This window comes from Rosa chinensis, chromosome 2, assembly GCF_002994745.2.
Source record: "Rosa chinensis cultivar Old Blush chromosome 2, RchiOBHm-V2, whole genome shotgun sequence".
NCBI classification, from domain to species: domain Eukaryota; kingdom Viridiplantae; phylum Streptophyta; class Magnoliopsida; order Rosales; family Rosaceae; genus Rosa; species Rosa chinensis.
This window is the reverse complement of record NC_037089.1, coordinates 43,089,320-43,106,582: the sequence shown is the minus strand read 5'-3', so window position 1 is coordinate 43,106,582 and position 17,263 is coordinate 43,089,320. Positions and strand designations below refer to the sequence as shown.

General features: G+C 35.8%; 1 protein-coding gene and 1 long non-coding RNA gene across 2 annotated transcripts; both read right to left on the bottom strand.

The window, feature by feature from the left end:
- Positions 1-541: 541 nt before the first annotated feature.
- LOC121051472 lies at positions 542-1,796 on the bottom strand. The gene is made up of 2 exons (XR_005805800.1): positions 1,759-1,796; positions 542-892 (listed from the first exon to the last, which is right to left on the bottom strand). It is a non-coding gene; the product is annotated as an uncharacterized LOC121051472 (long non-coding RNA).
- Positions 1,797-6,468: 4,672 nt separating this feature from the next.
- On the bottom strand, positions 6,469-15,405 carry LOC112189384 (probable O-methyltransferase 3). Its single transcript, XM_024328709.2, has 3 exons — positions 15,379-15,405; positions 7,085-7,834; positions 6,469-6,771 (listed from the first exon to the last, which is right to left on the bottom strand). The coding sequence occupies exons 1-3, from the start codon at positions 15,403-15,405 to the stop codon at positions 6,469-6,471; spliced, it is 1,080 nt and encodes a 359-aa protein (XP_024184477.2).
- Between the last annotated feature and the right edge of the window lie 1,858 nt (positions 15,406-17,263).

The following is a 17,263-nucleotide window of genomic DNA, read 5'->3' as shown; positions in this document are numbered from 1 at the left end:
TTTTTTAGGTAGATATCTCCTACTCTTTACCTTCGTGCAATGCGTGCTTTTTATTAAAAATGTAATAGAGAGTCTGCTCTCTTTTGTTTTGCATTAGTCAAGATTGAATGAATAGCATATCTCGAGCATATCTAACATCTAAGTTTTGCCACACTTTCATTCAATTATTTAGAATAATAACACACGAAGAACGGGAACCCCAGAACGGGAAATTTTACAGTACCTGCATGTATGTGATACACTCATTTACAGATTTGACAACAATTTTGTTGTCATTGTGGTAAATGGAGTTATTTTTTGGGTAATTTTAGTTCTATTAGAGCTAATTACTCCACCTACGGTATTTTTACAAATTTATGAACAAATTATTATCGATGTGGTAATTTGGTTCAATTATATGTAAATGTGTAAAACAAATGTGATTGTCAATGTCGTAAATTTGGTTCAACTAAATTGTAATTTTGATTCAATAAGATGTAAATGAGTGTATGGTAAACATCCAAGTACCATAGACAACAAAAAGGAAAAAGAAACAAGGAAAAAGAAAAAAACTATTATGAATGAAAAAGTACAGTGAACTCAGAAAACTGTTCTTCGAGCTATACGTTACAGAGTAAGGGAATCGAAAAACCAACAAAGCTAAACCGATTATGATCAGTTCGGTTTCTGATCAGTTTTGGTCTCTGAAAGTGGCAAACCAAACCGATCTAAAAAGGCTAGTTCCAGTTTTGGTTCCAAGATTTTTAGTACGGAACCAACCGTAACCGAAGCCTAGATGTTGGAGTCCTGAAGGTTAATGACGCGCTCAAAGCAAGCGCATAATTTAACCCTGAAATATCGTTAGTAGTATAAGCAAATAGGGATCGTTCTATTCCGGGGATTGAGGGTACACCTGTAATTGTGTAACAAATAAAGAAAAGTATTATTTACAAAAATAAAATAAAGAATATAAATATATACAATTGTATAAACAAATAAAGAATTAAAAATAAAGTATTATTTACAAAAATAAAATAAAGAATAAATATATACAAGTAAACACAAATAAAAAGGAAGGGGGGTTTAAGAATTATAGAATTGAAAATTAAGATAAAGAAAATATAAAAACACATGTACAAGAATGAAACATAAGAAACAAAGATTAAACCCAAGTTTATCATTGAATTCGAATTAACCCTACATTGTTCTTCCAAGTCATGTGAAAGGAGTTGATCATGTGAAACATTCGAAAGCAAATGATTTCCCATATTTTACTTTTCAATGCTAATTAACCTAAGCGAAAGCACCTAGATTAATCCTATCAAACATGCAATCAAACCCTAGAAAGCTAGTCAATCATGACATGTTCAATGCATTAGACATAGAGAAAGGCTATCAACTCAAGTGTACAACTTAGTTATGGAAAAGTCCACCTAATTGCAATCCTCTTCAATTAAATTCGATTCTTGTCCAGAACCTTTACTACTTTTGATTCAAGTTACACAAAACGAAAAGTCGATTTCATGTTCTTAAACCTAGCACCAATTACATGCAAATCCTATAAGTGTCGACCCAAATAAGATAAACATATAAAAGTTTTCTGTAAAGCAAATTTAATCGAACAAACTCACATAAGCAACTTTGGAATCACAACATAAGAATTGAAATTCTTTATTCAATCATAAAATTTCAGAATATAAACCTTGTTCAAACATAAATGTTAACTAAAAACAATTCTCACGAAACTAAGCAAGATTACAAAGAAAGAGGTTGAATTACACCGTGAGATGGAGATGGGGATGAAGGATGAAACGTTATGGATTCTTGAATCTCGAAAGCAAGCTTCAAGGTGGAGGATGGATGATGATGCTCACGGCTCCTTCTTCTTCTTCTTCTCCCTTGCTTGAAACGTTGAATGCACTAGAGGATGGAGAGAAAATGGAAAGGAAATGGAGAGACAAAGAAGATGAGATGGATGAAGGAAGATTTGGGAAAATGGAAAGGAAATGGAGAGACAAAGAAGATGGAATGGATGAAGGAATGTGTGACTAAGGAAAATGGAGAGGAAATGGTGAGACAAAGAAGATGAAATGGATGAAGGAATGTGTGACTAAGGAAAATGGAGAGGAAATGGTGAGACAAGAAGATGAAATGGATGAAGGAATTGGTTATTGAGAGTGAGAGGAGAAGTGTATTTATAGCCCAAAAAATGATGAATGGAGGGTGGAGATGAACATAAATGAAGGGCTAGATATGTTAGACAAATTTGTAAAAAATATCTTCCCACTTGTTTATCACTTGTTCAACTTGAATTGATTTTCCTCCTCAAGATTTTCCACTTGGTTGCAACTTTGATTTTCCTCCTCAAGATTTTCCACTTACTTGCAACTTTGATTTTCCTCCTCAAGATTTTCCACTTAGTTGCAACTTTGATTTTCCTCCTCAAGATTTTCCACTTGGTTGCAACTTTGATTTTCCTCCTCAAGATTTTCCACTTGGTTGCAACTTTGATTTTCCTCCTCAAGATTTTCCACTTGGTTGCAACTTTGATTTTCCTCCTCAAGATTTTCCACTTGCTTGGAGGTCCTAAAAATAGAAACTAATAAGAAAAATAGAAACTTTCCTAAAATGAAAAATGGCAACTTACTAAAAATGATAAATAGAAACTACAAAAATATAAACTTTCTACAAATAGGAACTTTCCCAATCAAAGAATGGAAACTTTCCTAAACAGGATTTTAATAAGGAAATAACGTAAGAAATGTAGGGAAATGCAGTTAAAACGTCGCATTAAAATGCTCCTATCAGTTAACTCCCCCGCCTTCGTCCCAAAAGGAAATGGGTCGTTCTAGCGTCCGACTACCCGACAAAAGCTGTTTTATGAACCAATTACTAATGGCAACGGAGATAGGTACTAGGGCTGCCACTTGGTTTGGTAATTACCAAACTGACCGAATACCAACTGATACTTTAGGTTTGGTAAACCGACTTTTTGGTAACAGGGACCGATAAAACCGAAATCGAAAATTACCGAAAAAGTTGGTTTGGTTTTGGTAAATATTAGCTTTATGTACTATGATTTTTAATACACATACATGTATATTAAGAAATAAACATAAAAGTTTTCATAATAGTATGAACATTACTCAATATACTACATAATTAATAGTATGAACATTATGTACCGAAATCTAAATATTAGCTTTATATACTATGATTTTTAATACACATACATGTATATTAAGAAATAAACATAAAAGTTTTCATAATAGTATGAACATTACTCAATATACTACATAATTAATAGTACATGTATTTTGAGTAACCTAGTCCAACATGGTTAAATAACCTAGTTTTTATTGAAAATAGATAAAATTTGATGTCAAATATACAAAAGAAAACTATGATTAGTAGATGAATACGAAGTTTACGGTTATAAAATTGAAAAACCTAATTTTGTTCATTCTAATTTATATTACAAAGAATTAATTGTTCTAAAGTTGGTAATACCGAAAACCGAAATAGCGAATTTGGTAGATATGATTAAAAACTGAAAATTTTGGTTGGTAATTGGTAGCTCAATTTTGAAACTGAAAGATTTGGTTTTGAAGTTGGTAATACCTATAACCGATTCGAACCGACCGAGTGATAGCCCTAATAGGTATGTTGGAGGTAAGGGAAGAATATAAATGAAAAAAAGTTGGATTATGGAGGAGATAGATCATGGAGATGCTGGTAGAGATGAATTAGAAAGATAAGAAAAAAAAGTTTCCATGAAGACCTAGATCTAAGAGTTAGGGAGAGGGGGAAGAAACGAGGCTACAGAGAAGTATCTCCTTCTCTCATTAGTGAATAGTGTCTTCAAAGTCAATTATTTATACTCTCGAACTTTTGATTTCATCACATGTATCTATATACTTTCCAATTAACGTATGTTGGCCGATTTAGTTTGTTAATATGCTACTATGTGGGTTTTTTTGTTAGACTTACCATATCATTTTGTCATATACAAGAAGATTAATCCCCGAAGCAATGCGCGCTGCCGCACTGACTTAAACTCTTTTGGCTACCTATCTTGTACACCACAAACTGTAAGTTATTTTTCAAATGCTAAATTCTAGGTATAATTGCAGAGAATAATCAGAGCTTTTCAAATGTTAATTTCTAGCTTCGGCTGTATAATTTCCCCAATTACTAGGTTTGTGGTTAACTTAGTGGTTTAGTTTCAAGAAGCTAATTTACAACTTGGTGATTAACCAGGGAATTATTACGTGTGATTGGTGATTGGAATATAGAGTATTAAAAGTAATATATTTTCCTAGGTAAATAATTCTAGTCATGTCTCCCAGTTGAGGGTACGTAATTAAAGACAATATCTGTACCGTCCTAACTCCCACGTAACCTGGAACATGACAAATGAGAAAAAAGCCCACCATTGTTCTAAAGAGTAGCAACACAAAAAAGAAAAAAAGAATGCATGCCAGATTTTGACAAGCAACTTATATTGATTATTGTGGTTATACTACTAAATAATGTACTGTTTTATAAAGTAGCTAGCCTGATATTTATCTTAAGCTTATGAATGATTCTGTTCACAAAAAGAAAAGGTAAAAAAAACAAAAAAAAGCTTATGAATGGGAGAATTTTTTGGTACCTTGGTGTTTGCCATACTCTCATTTTGTTAAATATTTTGGACCATTGGATTAGTAATATATCCAATGGTTCAAAATATTTAACAAATTGGTAACTTGTTTAGCCCTTAGTCTTTCTAATTTTTTTGGTAACACAAACTACTAATTGAATTGTAAACAATAAAGATAGTGAAAACAATAAAACCAATTAATGTTTGATTATCAATTGACAATTGACAATTATGATTTTTCCTTTTTCAAAAAAAATTAAAAGAACCTTTTATCCTAGGTTCACCAAATTACTTTTAGTTAAATAGTCTATATTACTAATTAATTTTATTATTAGTGAATTAATGCTTGATTAATGCTTGTTCTTAATGGACAATTACACAATTGAAAATTACGTTTTTTCCTTATTAAAAACAAAAACCTTCTAATCTAAATTCGCAAAATTAGTATTAGTTAAGTAATCTTTATTACCAATTAATTATATCATTAGTAGTTTCTTTAACCAAATATAATTCTTTTTACATGCATTTTACTACAATGACAACAATTAGTGTAAAAATAAATAAAATATTTGTTTTAAATGTAGTCAAATGAGAACCTACTTTAGGACTTATTTACTCAAATGAGAATCTACTTTACTCTAAAGAGAACCTATTACAATTACCACTTTTAGGACTTAATTACTCAAATGAGAACCTACTTTTCTCTAACAAAGACCTTATTTACTTTAATGCGGATTTTTTTTCTAATTACCACATGTGTCCTCAAAGTGATAAATATTATATAAAATAGAACATGTATGAATCTTTATGTTTTTATCATTAGTGAAATTATTACTACAATGACTACACATTTTATCACAACCCACAACACTTGATGTAAAAGCGGTAACTTTTGTTTTATTTGTAGTAATTACTCCACCTAAACTAATGTACTAATTTATAGAAAATTTAACAAGTATGACAACAAATTTGTTGTCAGAGTGGTAAATCTTTATGTTTTATCATTAATGAAATTATTACTACAATGACTACACATTTCACAACAATTGATGTAAAAGCAGTAACTTTTGTCCTATCTATAGTAATTACTCAACCTAAACTAATGTACTAATTTATGGACAATTTAACAAGTGCAACAACAAATTTGTTGTCAAAGTGGTAAATCTTTATATTTTTATCTTTAATGGAATAATTATCCAATGACTACATATTTTACCATAACTCGCAACTATTGGTGTAAAAGTGGTAACTTTTGTTCTGATTGTAGTAATTACTTCAAAAACTATACCATTTACAAGATTACCAACCATTTTACAATTCCTACAACATTTGTGTTGTGAGTTGTGACAATGGTAAAATTAAAATTAGACAAAAAGATATGTAACAACTCAATATTGTAAGGAGCTTCTCCACTTGATAATCAAGGTTCTAAATTTGATCAAAGTTGTCCAAATATGATATTTACATCATTGACCACTTAATTACAATAACTACAACAACTGTTGTCATAAGTCGTAATTGTAGTTCAACTATGTGTAATTTATTATTTTGACAATACTTGTTACATGATTTTTAACAATGTTACATATCAAAAAAGAGTGTGTTGTTAATATGGTAAATTTTATTTTTTAAAATGACGCATGTCGATATTTAATTGGGTAACCTGTTGACCAGTTCAGTAGGTTTCCACTATATTAATTTACTAAAAGTAAAAAAAAAAAAAAAAAAAGTGTATGACAAACACCAAGATATCCAAGACGACCCCCTTATGAATGATCCCAATTTTATAATTTGAAAACAATCTTATTGTTTCTGCTCTGCCAGTTACACAAGTAGGAGCTCAGTTATCAAGGATAAACCTCAATGAGAGATCTTAGACCCAAAATGGGAGTTATCTTATAGTCACTGAAACCTGCATCAGAAAAGAGCTGAGCCCATTCTTTTTCATTCCTTTCTTTTCCGGTGGTCATCATCATCATCAGCGTGTCAAAGAACAGTTGTGTCTCAATTGATTCGTGATCTCCTTTCTGGTTTTCCACATTCATATCTATGATAATCACCTTGCCTTTCTTCTTATTACTTGTTATTGCCTCTTTACATCGCTCAAGTATTTTCACAGAGTCTTCATCACTCCAGTCATGCAATATCCACTGCTTATCAAACATAGCAACCAATTGTGAAGATAAAAACTGTCTGGAAGACTTATATACCAGTTGTTGGGTATGTACAGTTAGACGTTATATAATTAATTGTTCTTCATTACCTAGTGTTAAATTATATTTATGGTATGTTTTGGTAGTTTTACATTGGTTATAATTTACTAACGAAAAGAAATGGATGTTAAACTTATTTCAGTGTTAGACTGATGTGTGAAATTGGACTACATACTTTTTAAGTTTGTTTTTTAAGCATTATTACAATATCAGAACATGACAAAGATCAAAGATTATTGCTGAGATTTACCTTCAAAATAATTGCATCTGCCGGAGGAACTGCCTCAAACATGTCCCCTCCAGCATATTTCAGGTTCTTACTTCCTTGCAGATCAGCCACCACATGTGGGAGATCAAGTACGGTGCAGTCAATTTCTGGGAATGCATCAACAATGGCCTTGGCCATTGTTCCTGTTCCACCCCCAACATCAACTAATGATTTTAATCCCTCGAATACCCCCTTGCACTCTTTAAGTAACACGCTGGTCACCAAACGAGTATCACTAGCCATGGCATCATTGAAAAAGTTGGCAAGACTTGGCTCCTGGGTGCTGTAGTCCCAAAATGTCATCCCATATGCCGTGTTAAATGCCGCAGGGTCATTATTTTGGAACCAAGTGTTCATATAATGCCATGGTTTTGTGACGATAGGGTTGAGCATAGCCATTACAAATGGAGTTATACTGAAGGGGTGATCCTTAAGGAGGAGCTGAGAAGCGTCAGTAAGTATATAACCTTCTTCCTCATCCAGTTTAGTCAACTTTTTTTTTGCAAAGATGCCGGAGTGGACCAATATACGCATGAGGCGGTAAACACTGGGGATTTTTGTTGGGTGAATTGGTAATGCAGATGTGAGCTCAGACAGAGTTATGGGGCGGCCATGTTTTTTGATGATATCTGGTATACCTAGTTCAATTGCAGATTTGAGGGTCATGGAGTTTATGAAGCTGAAAATGTGGTTCCATATGTGGGCTTGAGCTTGAAGAAGCTGGGTAGAATGCTCTTCACCAGCCCACTTATGGTTCAGTCTTTCCATATTGATGATTGGCTGCTTTGTTTAAACCAACGAGAGCACTATATATATATATATATAGACTAAGTGGAGTATTTGTGTAACTACTTTTCCTCGATTTATTAATGAGAGGACGTGGGGGAGCGTAAAGATTTGCTGCCAAACTTTGACTAGAAGGGGAGTATAGTCGTATACGGCTTCACTATTAGAATGCTCTTCACTAGCCCACATAGGGTTTAGGCTGTTGGCCAAACCTATGTTTTTAGATTTTTTTGTCTAATTACAATAAATTTTCTTGTATTAGGAATCTAAAACTTTAGAGCCTCTGGCGTAGCACCAAAAGATGATCTCCGCTATCTCTACAATCTAAAATGTATAATGAGTGGGTCTATTTCTACGTACCGCTGTGGGTACTACCACTACCTTCTTGTTTTGTCTATATCCTTAAATGACAGCGGAATGATATGTAACGGCATATTCTAGCTTGTGATGAATATATTATTCCGCCCTGTGGGCTTGATTAAAAAATAAATAAATTAGAGTTGCATTGTTAGTTTCAAATAGGTTTTATTTTATTTTATTTTTCTTATGTTTCGTTTCATTGTTTTATGAAATAAGTGAGTAGGAAGTTTTAGAATGGGAATTACTTGTTGGAACTCTGTATCCTGTTTTAGGCCGAGTAGGCATAGTTTATTGTAGCGAGAACTTAGGTTTTGATGTATGTTTTATACTAGTAGTGGCTCAGTGAAGCTGTATGAATATGAGTATTCTTTTCTCTAAAAAAACAAAGGTGGAATAATCATTTTTTAAGACGCTCCTTCACATGTAACCTAACTTAGATCTGTACGTGCAACCAATTACAAACCAATTCCCAGAACAAAAATTGGGTAACAATTTCATGTCCCATATTAAAGACATGATCAATAAAGTAGCAAAGTAACATGTCACGCCCCTGATTTTTAACACAAATAAAAATTGATATATAATCTCATAATTACATATGCATGATCGTTCAACCATCAATACCAAGCACCTTTTTCCTTTTAACTACATACGTATTGATGCCTTGAACCCACTATGTCAATATTGACCCGCCCACAGAGTCATATATTACATAAGGTTACGAATTAAATTGTCAACAACAAGATAAAACGTAAAAGCTCCTCAGAGTTTACTACATAGCGGAAGTCATAACAATGGCAAAGCCAACCAAATTTGCTTCGATCCTACCTGTTCTGCTGCCAACAAGCTACCTCACCTTCAGCCACGATTACCCTGACCTGCAGGATTAACCCCTACACCGTTTGAATAGTGCACCCGGTGGTCACACAACAAACCCGGTAAGCTTTTGCAAGCCCGTATGAGTAACTCAAAACAACTCACACCAAAATCACGGGATGAACCCCGCACGTTTCAATTAAGAAATCAAATCACGATTTCATCCCTTAAAACACAAAATAAAGGAGAACAACTCACACTTTAATTCCCATTTAAATCGAAATAAAAGAAAGCAACTTACACCTTGCTTTCTTTTAGAACGAAACATAGAAAACAACACATTCCTTGGTTTCCATCAAATATAACATAGAAAGCAATTCACACCTTGAATTCTATAAATCGTACCAAATCGTACCATAGAAAGCAACTCACACCTTGATTTCGATCAAATATAATATAGAAAACAACTCACACCTTGATTTCTATAAATCGTACCAAATCGTACCATAGAAAGCAACTCACACCTTGATTTCTATCAAATATAACATAGAAAACAACTCACACCTTGAATTCTATAAATCGTACCATAGAAAGCAACTCACACCTTTATTTCTATCAAATATAACATAGAAAACAACTCACACCTTGAATTCTATCAATCGTTAATAAGGAAAACAACTTGCACCTTGTCCCCTTAAAAACCGTTAATAAGGAAGCAACTCACACCTTGTTCCCTAAAAACACGTAATGTCATGAGTTATCAATAACCAATTCCCGTTACCCCATGAATTACCTATATGTCACACAGATTAGAGCTCTAACTGAAACGTAACCACTCGTCCGGCCAAAGACGTGATTACCTGCTATTCTGCCCAAGGTCATAGACCTTCGTTCCTCGGGTCGCACAGTCCCTTGGAGCAAAACATTATACCCAAGGTCATAGACCTTCGTTCCTTGAACTTCACAGTCCTTGGAGCAAAACATTTAAGAAGTCGCACAGGACTCAAAATGTTACACGAATTTCAACGCTTTTCAAAACAATCGAAATTAACATTTCCATAATCATTGTTTTCCGAAAAGCCATAACACAAAACAATAAAAAGCATCATTCCATGCATATTGTTTTCATACACAAATCTCAACGCTTTTCAAAACAAATCGAAATCAACATTTCCACAATCATTTGTTTTCCAAAAGCCACAACCCAAAACAACATCATTCATGCCTATTGTTTTCATAAATCTACAAACCACCAAAACATATATATTTCACGTAAATATATATATATATATATATATGTATATATATACGTAGTCATCCGCTCAGGAATGCCTATTAATACAAACTATAGTTTGCAGTTAAATCAATAAGTCTCAAAACAATAAAGGTAATTCCGTTCGTAAATGAACCTTGTGAGATTACTCACCTCGAAATTCCCGCTGCATCTTCAATACAGAACAAAATAGTCTAACCACCAACTAACCGTCCAACAATACTTCGTCAAGTACCTAAGGAAAGTACAGCCTTGATTCAGTCAATGAAACACAAGGAATACTGTTCGAAACCCTTAATCAAACCAAAATTCCCAAAGTGACGCCAAATGAGGCGAAACCACATCCGAGACCACCCAATGTCTCCGGAATACTTATACGATTGATATATCCGAACCACAAGTCCATCGGACGGTCGGATCCTCACGGATTGAATAAATCCACCGGTATGAAACGATAAAAATCATAACAAATCCATACGAACTCCAAAATTTGCATATTATATATCGAAATGCTCGTATCAACGAGTAGAACATATATAATACCAGAAACAGTTCCCTAGATGGCCAAAACACCGCCGGAATGCCGCCACAGGCGGTGGCGCACCGCCGCCGGCCAAAACTCATTATTTCCCTAAACTCCCAACATCAAAGCTACTCATCTAAGCATGCTTATGAATTTTCATAACTAGCTCGAAGTTAGAAAACAAGCAAAAAGGGTCGAAAACTACCTCACAAGCTTTGAATTACTGTTCAATCCGAGTTGAACCAAGTTTCACGTGAATCGATCCAAACAACCACCAAGGATAGATCAAGGAGGCTGCTCTGAGCTCCCCAAGCTCGGATTGAAGCCTCGCCGACGTCGAAGATTGGAGAACCGATCGGGTCCGACTGCATCAAGTTTCACCATCTTCCAGCACCACACACAGTGAGAATCGACGCTAGAGGATACCACAGGGAGGAGCGCACGAAGGTAGCGAACTGATCTAGGCTTATCTGGTAGTCTGCCGTCGCCGGAGCTCACCGGAAAATCCGGGTCGGAGTGTTTAGAGAGAGAGAACGGAGCGTTTCTGGTTTTCGGAAAAGAAAAATGGAAAAAATGGAAATAGTAACTTTCCCGAAAGGGAAACCCCTATATATAGTAACTTTCCAAATTTTCAAACGCTCATAACTTTCTCATAAGAACTCTGATTCTCGCGTTCCACATGTCTACGAACTCGTATCAACGCGCTCTACAACTTTCGTGAAGGAAGTTTTGGGAGAATCCCAACATATAAAAAGTCAACCTTTGGCAACCCCCCTAAAACCATATTCTTCAATCAATTATTCGCCCGAAACACTTCCGCTCCATCTATGAGCCACGAAACCGTCCAATAACCACAATTTATATTCCAAAAAATCCTCGGAAAATAAATACAAATTTCCGGGGCATCACATAACATCTCCAATGAATCTTTTTGATGACCAATTTAAAGAACCCTAATTTGGGTCCATGACGATGTGATTAGAGAAAAGCTCGCTCTGATATCGTGGTAGGATTTAAGGCTCACTATTGTACTGATAGTCCTAACTTAATCACCTAGTATGTGTTGGGTTTTAAGTCTAAAAATCTCAGTATAATTGGGACAAATCACGCACTTATAAGTTTTATTTTATTTTATTAACTGTCTAGCTTTCATTTTGAAGTTGAAGTTGAAAATGGTTCTCGTTTGTGCACTTTGTATAAATCCTAGCGGCGACGTCTTCCTTGGAAGCTGCCTAGCATGGAGGCTGTTTCACTACTCTCGTCTTGAGGGCCATCTTCATCTTGGCCTCCTCACCACTCTGCTATTATGGTTGGCGCTCCGACCTACGATGTCGCCACCTATCAATTCTTTTTAGACGCAACTTACAAATCTGCCATCGTGGTCATCATCTAGGGTGAGGTGGACTTCTATTGTGAGCCATGGATCTAGCCTCGTTCTGGAGGCAGTTGCTAGTGTTGGAGATTTAGACCTTCGTCGCTTTAAGGTAGCAGATGGACTGGGATATTGACGACTTTTAATCTTGCGTTCGGCTGATTCAGATGGGGACAGTAGCTGCGTTGGCGGTGTTTCTGGGATGTTTGTCGATAAGGTGGTTGGTCCACTAGTCTGTGGTCAGATGGTTGTTAGCTTGGCGGGAGGTATGGCAATCGACGGCGAAGTTGATGTCTCGGCGGGTTTTGGCCCAAGATTGGGTTTGGATCCTAGTGTTGGTCTAGGCTAGGAGCCCAATTCATGGGCACATGTGCTGCTAGGGCTACTGTTGATCGTGGGCCTGGAGCCTTTTTGTTTGGTTGGAATGGTCCCAGTGATTTGGTCTCTTTGGTAGGGCTTCTATTTTGACTCAATGGCTAGGTGTATTTAGACCTATTTTGCTCTATCTTAGGTCGCTAGTTCTATCAGTTGCCTTGGGGATGCCCCTTTTTGCTTAGGGCGGTCCTAGGGTTTCATGAATAAAGTAGGGTTAATTCTTGAGCTGTTTCGGAGCTTTTCCTATTAGCGTCAAGTTCCTGCTTCACTAAATCTATTCTTAGGGTAATGTTGCACTGTAGTCATCTCATCTCCAATCAAACTCCTATACAAATTAGGGTTTATTCAAAATTTCATTTTGATAGTTTCAAACTTCCAAATTGATAAAGAAACAAACTCAACAAACAATATTGATTGTTTAGGGCTTGTCTCGGACTTGTTTGATTCAAATATTGCTGAACATTAAATCCGACCTAGATTAGTCTGAGATGTCCCAATTGTGACTGTCCGAAATTCTTGGTTGATCAACAGTCGGTTAACTGATCAATTTAGTCCTAATGAAAGCTGACATTCTGGAAATTCTCAATGTTTCAACTCTTGAAATAGTGGAAAAATGACGGATGAAGAGAGAAAGGAAGGAGAAAAAAGAAAACAAAGAGAGAAACCAAAAGAAGAAGAAAGAAATCGAAGAAGAGATGACTTTTTGGACACTTGGACAAGAGAAGAACAATGAAAAATGAAGAGAAAAGAAATATTAGAGAAAGAAAGATTAATTCCTCAACTTTTGTTCTTTTTTTTTTTTTTAAGAATCTAGGTTGGTGTATGATAAATACAAAAATTGTATAATATATCAATAAATAAGGAGAAACCTGGTTAAAATGGCTCTGAGATCCTTGGCAAAAGGACTAGGATTTGACTCTATGCATCCCAAATTGGATATTATTTTGAATAAATATTTATTAATTCGATATTGTTAAAGGAAAGGCACATTATGTGCCTTCGTCTGTTTCTGTGCCTTCGTCAAAGAAACAGACGAAGATGGAATCAAGCAATTACAAATCACAGCTCAATCAGCATTTAGTATCATCAATGTAATTGATATTTCCGTTGTAATCCTATCCCTATATAAAGGGGTTATGAATGAAATGAGTAGACCAATTCCAATCCATTTTTACTTTAACACGTTATCAGCACGCTCAGAGCCAATAGCCAAGAAAAAAAGTCTAGTTTTCTAGTTTATTTCCGTCGAAACAAAAAAAAACCCAAAACCCTAAAGAAGAAAAACTTTTTCTTCTTTTCTGCCGCCAATCAAAAAAAAAAATCCCTCTGCCTAGCATCTCGCTCCCAGCCCAGCGTGCCGGCGCCTGCACACCGCACACCGCACACCGGCTTCGTCAATCTTCTTCCTCATCATCGCCGCCAACGCGATCCACCATTGCTCCTCACCTATGCTCACAGCCGGCCCTCTCCACCTTCACAGCATCCACGATCGACCAGAACGGCCTCGTTTCTCAGCGTCGATCAGTTCCCGGCGTCTCCAGCACACCTCACGCCTAGCAAACCAGTTGCTAGCAGCCATCACCTCGTCTGCTCGCCTCCAGCGCACTGATATCTTTGCAGATTGACAGACCAGACGAGAACCCTTGCAGATTTCGACACCGGACAACCTATACGACGACCTCCATTCGTTTCCAATCGATCCATACTCGCCGCCTGCAGCCACGTCATCCCTCGAGCTAGACCCATCTCGATCAGAAGACCTCCAGATCAAAACCAGACCTCGCTATGCACCGGCCTCTTCCCTTCACCAAACCAGACCTCGAGAACCCCGGCAGAGTTTGCCAGATTTTCCAACACCAGATGGTAGTTAACTCACAACCAAAAAAAAAAAAAAAAGTGAACCGACCCAAAGAAAAGGGCGGCCCAGAAAAAAAAGAGGCCTTGTGGCCCAGAAAGAAAAAAAAAACAAAGGCTGACTCGGCCCAATTGTCAAAAAAAAAAAGGGGGCCTTGAGTGTTACGCGGCCCAGCAGAAAAAAAAACAAAAGAAGTAGGCTTGCGGCCCAGAGAAAAAAAAAAGAAAAAAATATAAGGCCTTGTGGCCCACTGTTGAAAAAGGAGGAAGCGGCTGAGTTTTCCTCAAGCCAAAAACATCACTACGCACGCCTGCATCAACACGCGCGTGTTCTAGATTTGTTTTATTTTCTCGACAACAAGTATGTTATCTTTTATCTATTTACTTTCATACTCTGATATATTTTTATAATTAGAAATTTTAAGCATGTTTAGTTAGATAATTTTGATCATTTTAAGCATGCCTTATTATTTATGTTTTATATGATTTATAATTATGTTTAAGCATGTTTTATGTTTTATTGCTTATGGTTTTTTTTTTTATCATGAAATTTTGAGCATGTTTTATTTTATTTTACGCATGATATATTATTACTATTATTATGTGTAGTATATAATTTGTTGTATATTTGTGAAATTTGAGCATGCCATGTAGTTTATTTTTTATATGATATATTTAAATGTACTATGATTATTTTTAATGCAACATATCAATTTCGTTTGGTCATGATAATGAAAATTCATGCGCATTATACACACACTTACTGTGATAAAGTATTTTCACATAGCATCGAAAAAAAAATGTGACCATTACGAATCTTGCTCTTGAAATCTAATTCATACGTTTGGAAAATAATTTACGTGGATGTCTTTATGACTGCGTAATTTATATCTTCTCTCTTGTTTTATGTAGATGGCTGATCCAACTCGATCTGAGTTTGACATTTTGGACTCAGAAGGACTTGAGTACCATCGTTGGGTTTCCGATGTGGAAACCGCCTTTGTGGCAAAAGACTACACTGCCACCATTACTGACCCAAAGATGATGAACTATCTAATATGGTGAAAGCAGATGCCTTAATTTTTCTGAGGTGACATATTGATCCTAGCCTACGCTGGGAGTACCTTCAGTTGAAGACACCCAAAGCACTGTGGGATGCCCTTAAAGGACGTTTTGGGAACATTCACGATACTTTGCTCCCAGGACTGGTTGTTCAGTGGAATGGAATCCGCTTGCTTGACTATAAAAAGGTCAATAACTTCAACAAGGACATGTTGAGCTTAAAAGCACGTCTCAATTTTTGTGGAAGGGAAATCACAGAAGATGATATGATCTACAAGACTCTTACCACCTTTCCTACTTCAGCTTTTATACTAGCGAACCAGTATCAGTTGGAGTATGACAACAAAAGAATCACAACCTTCAATAAGTTGATAAGCCTACTGCAAGTGGCTGGGAGACAAAATGAGATTCTCTTGAATAACAATGCCAGGCCCACTGGGACAAAGAAAATTCCTGAGGCTAATTATGGAAAAATGAAAGGTGGAAATAACTCCAATGAAAGGGGTTTAGACGTGCCTCATTTTTAATTAGACTATTATTTGGTCTTAAAGAATGGTTTGATGAATTAGATTTCTGAACAAAGACCTTGATTTGCTTATCATTGGCTTATTAATAAATTTCAAATTTTATTCTGAAGCACTGAATTTATTCAAATTTATTTTCTATACACATATTTACATGGTTCGAAATTGCAATATAAAGATGTAAAGCAATACATCTAGAGAAAAAAAATTTATTATTAGAATGAAAAGATTATCATTCTACTAAATTAAAATTACTCTAAAGAATCTGAGATATATTTAAAGTCAAAAACGCTCTGTATGCACCAAGAGCTAATCGAATCTTGTTAAAGTTTCAAAGCTATTTGTGCCAACAGTTATCATGTAAAAACACACCGTGAGAATGGAACTGAATACCTTGATATTACATCTAATGACTGTGGAAGGAAACACATCTTAGAGAAACTTATGAGTCAATCTAGTGGACTGTACCTCACTATGATTCGGATCATTGAATCATATACTGTCACCAACAATGAAATGTGGGACACTGACTCATACATGCTTTTGCATGACCGCCTATGGCACTGAGGTCGTGACATGATGATCCGTATTTTTAAAGAACTCACACGGACATCCCTTCTTTCGAGTGAAAAATGGGAGAAAAATCCACCACACTGCAAGGTGTCGGTTCTAGTATTGCTCAAATGCAGTCATTGCCTTCTGAAGTACCAGAACCACTACCTCCCTCCCATTATGCCTCATAGACTATTTCAAAGGCACATCACTCGTTACGCAAAGCCTGCTCTTTAGTAAAAATAGGATCGAGACCTTTCTATGCTAAAAATACAAAACAAAACATTCCATTCTTACAAAGGATACAAAGAGATGTCTGTGGACCTATCCATCCAGAATGCAGACCATTCAAGTACTTTATGGTTCTGGTGGATGCTTCGACAATCTGGTCCCATGTCGTTTTATTGTCCACAAGAAATGCTGCAATACTCTTAGCACAAATTATACGTTTAAGGGCTCACCACCCTGATCACCCTATCAAGTCTATAAGGCTTGATAATACTGGAGAGTTTACATCAAAAGCATTTGATGATTATTGCATATCTATTTGGATCGATGTAGAGCATCATGTACCCCATGTGCACACACAAAATGGTCTCGCAGAAGCCATCATCAAAAGGCTACAGATGGTGGCTTGGGCATTGGTTATGCGCACCAACCTGCC

What these genes read in the sequence shown, in the direction of transcription:
- LOC112189384 (XM_024328709.2), bottom strand. Translation starts at nt 15,405, where the DNA reads ATGTCAAACTCAGATCGAGTTGGATCA. An exon ending in ACTCAGATCGAGTTGGATCA is followed by an intron (nt 7,835 to 15,378) that starts GCCATCTACATA and finishes GCTGGTGAAGAG; the next exon opens with CATTCTACCCAGCTTCTTCA. An exon ending in CAGATGCAATTATTTTGAAG is followed by an intron (nt 6,772 to 7,084) that starts GTAAATCTCAGC and finishes TTTGATAAGCAG; the next exon opens with TGGATATTGCATGACTGGAG.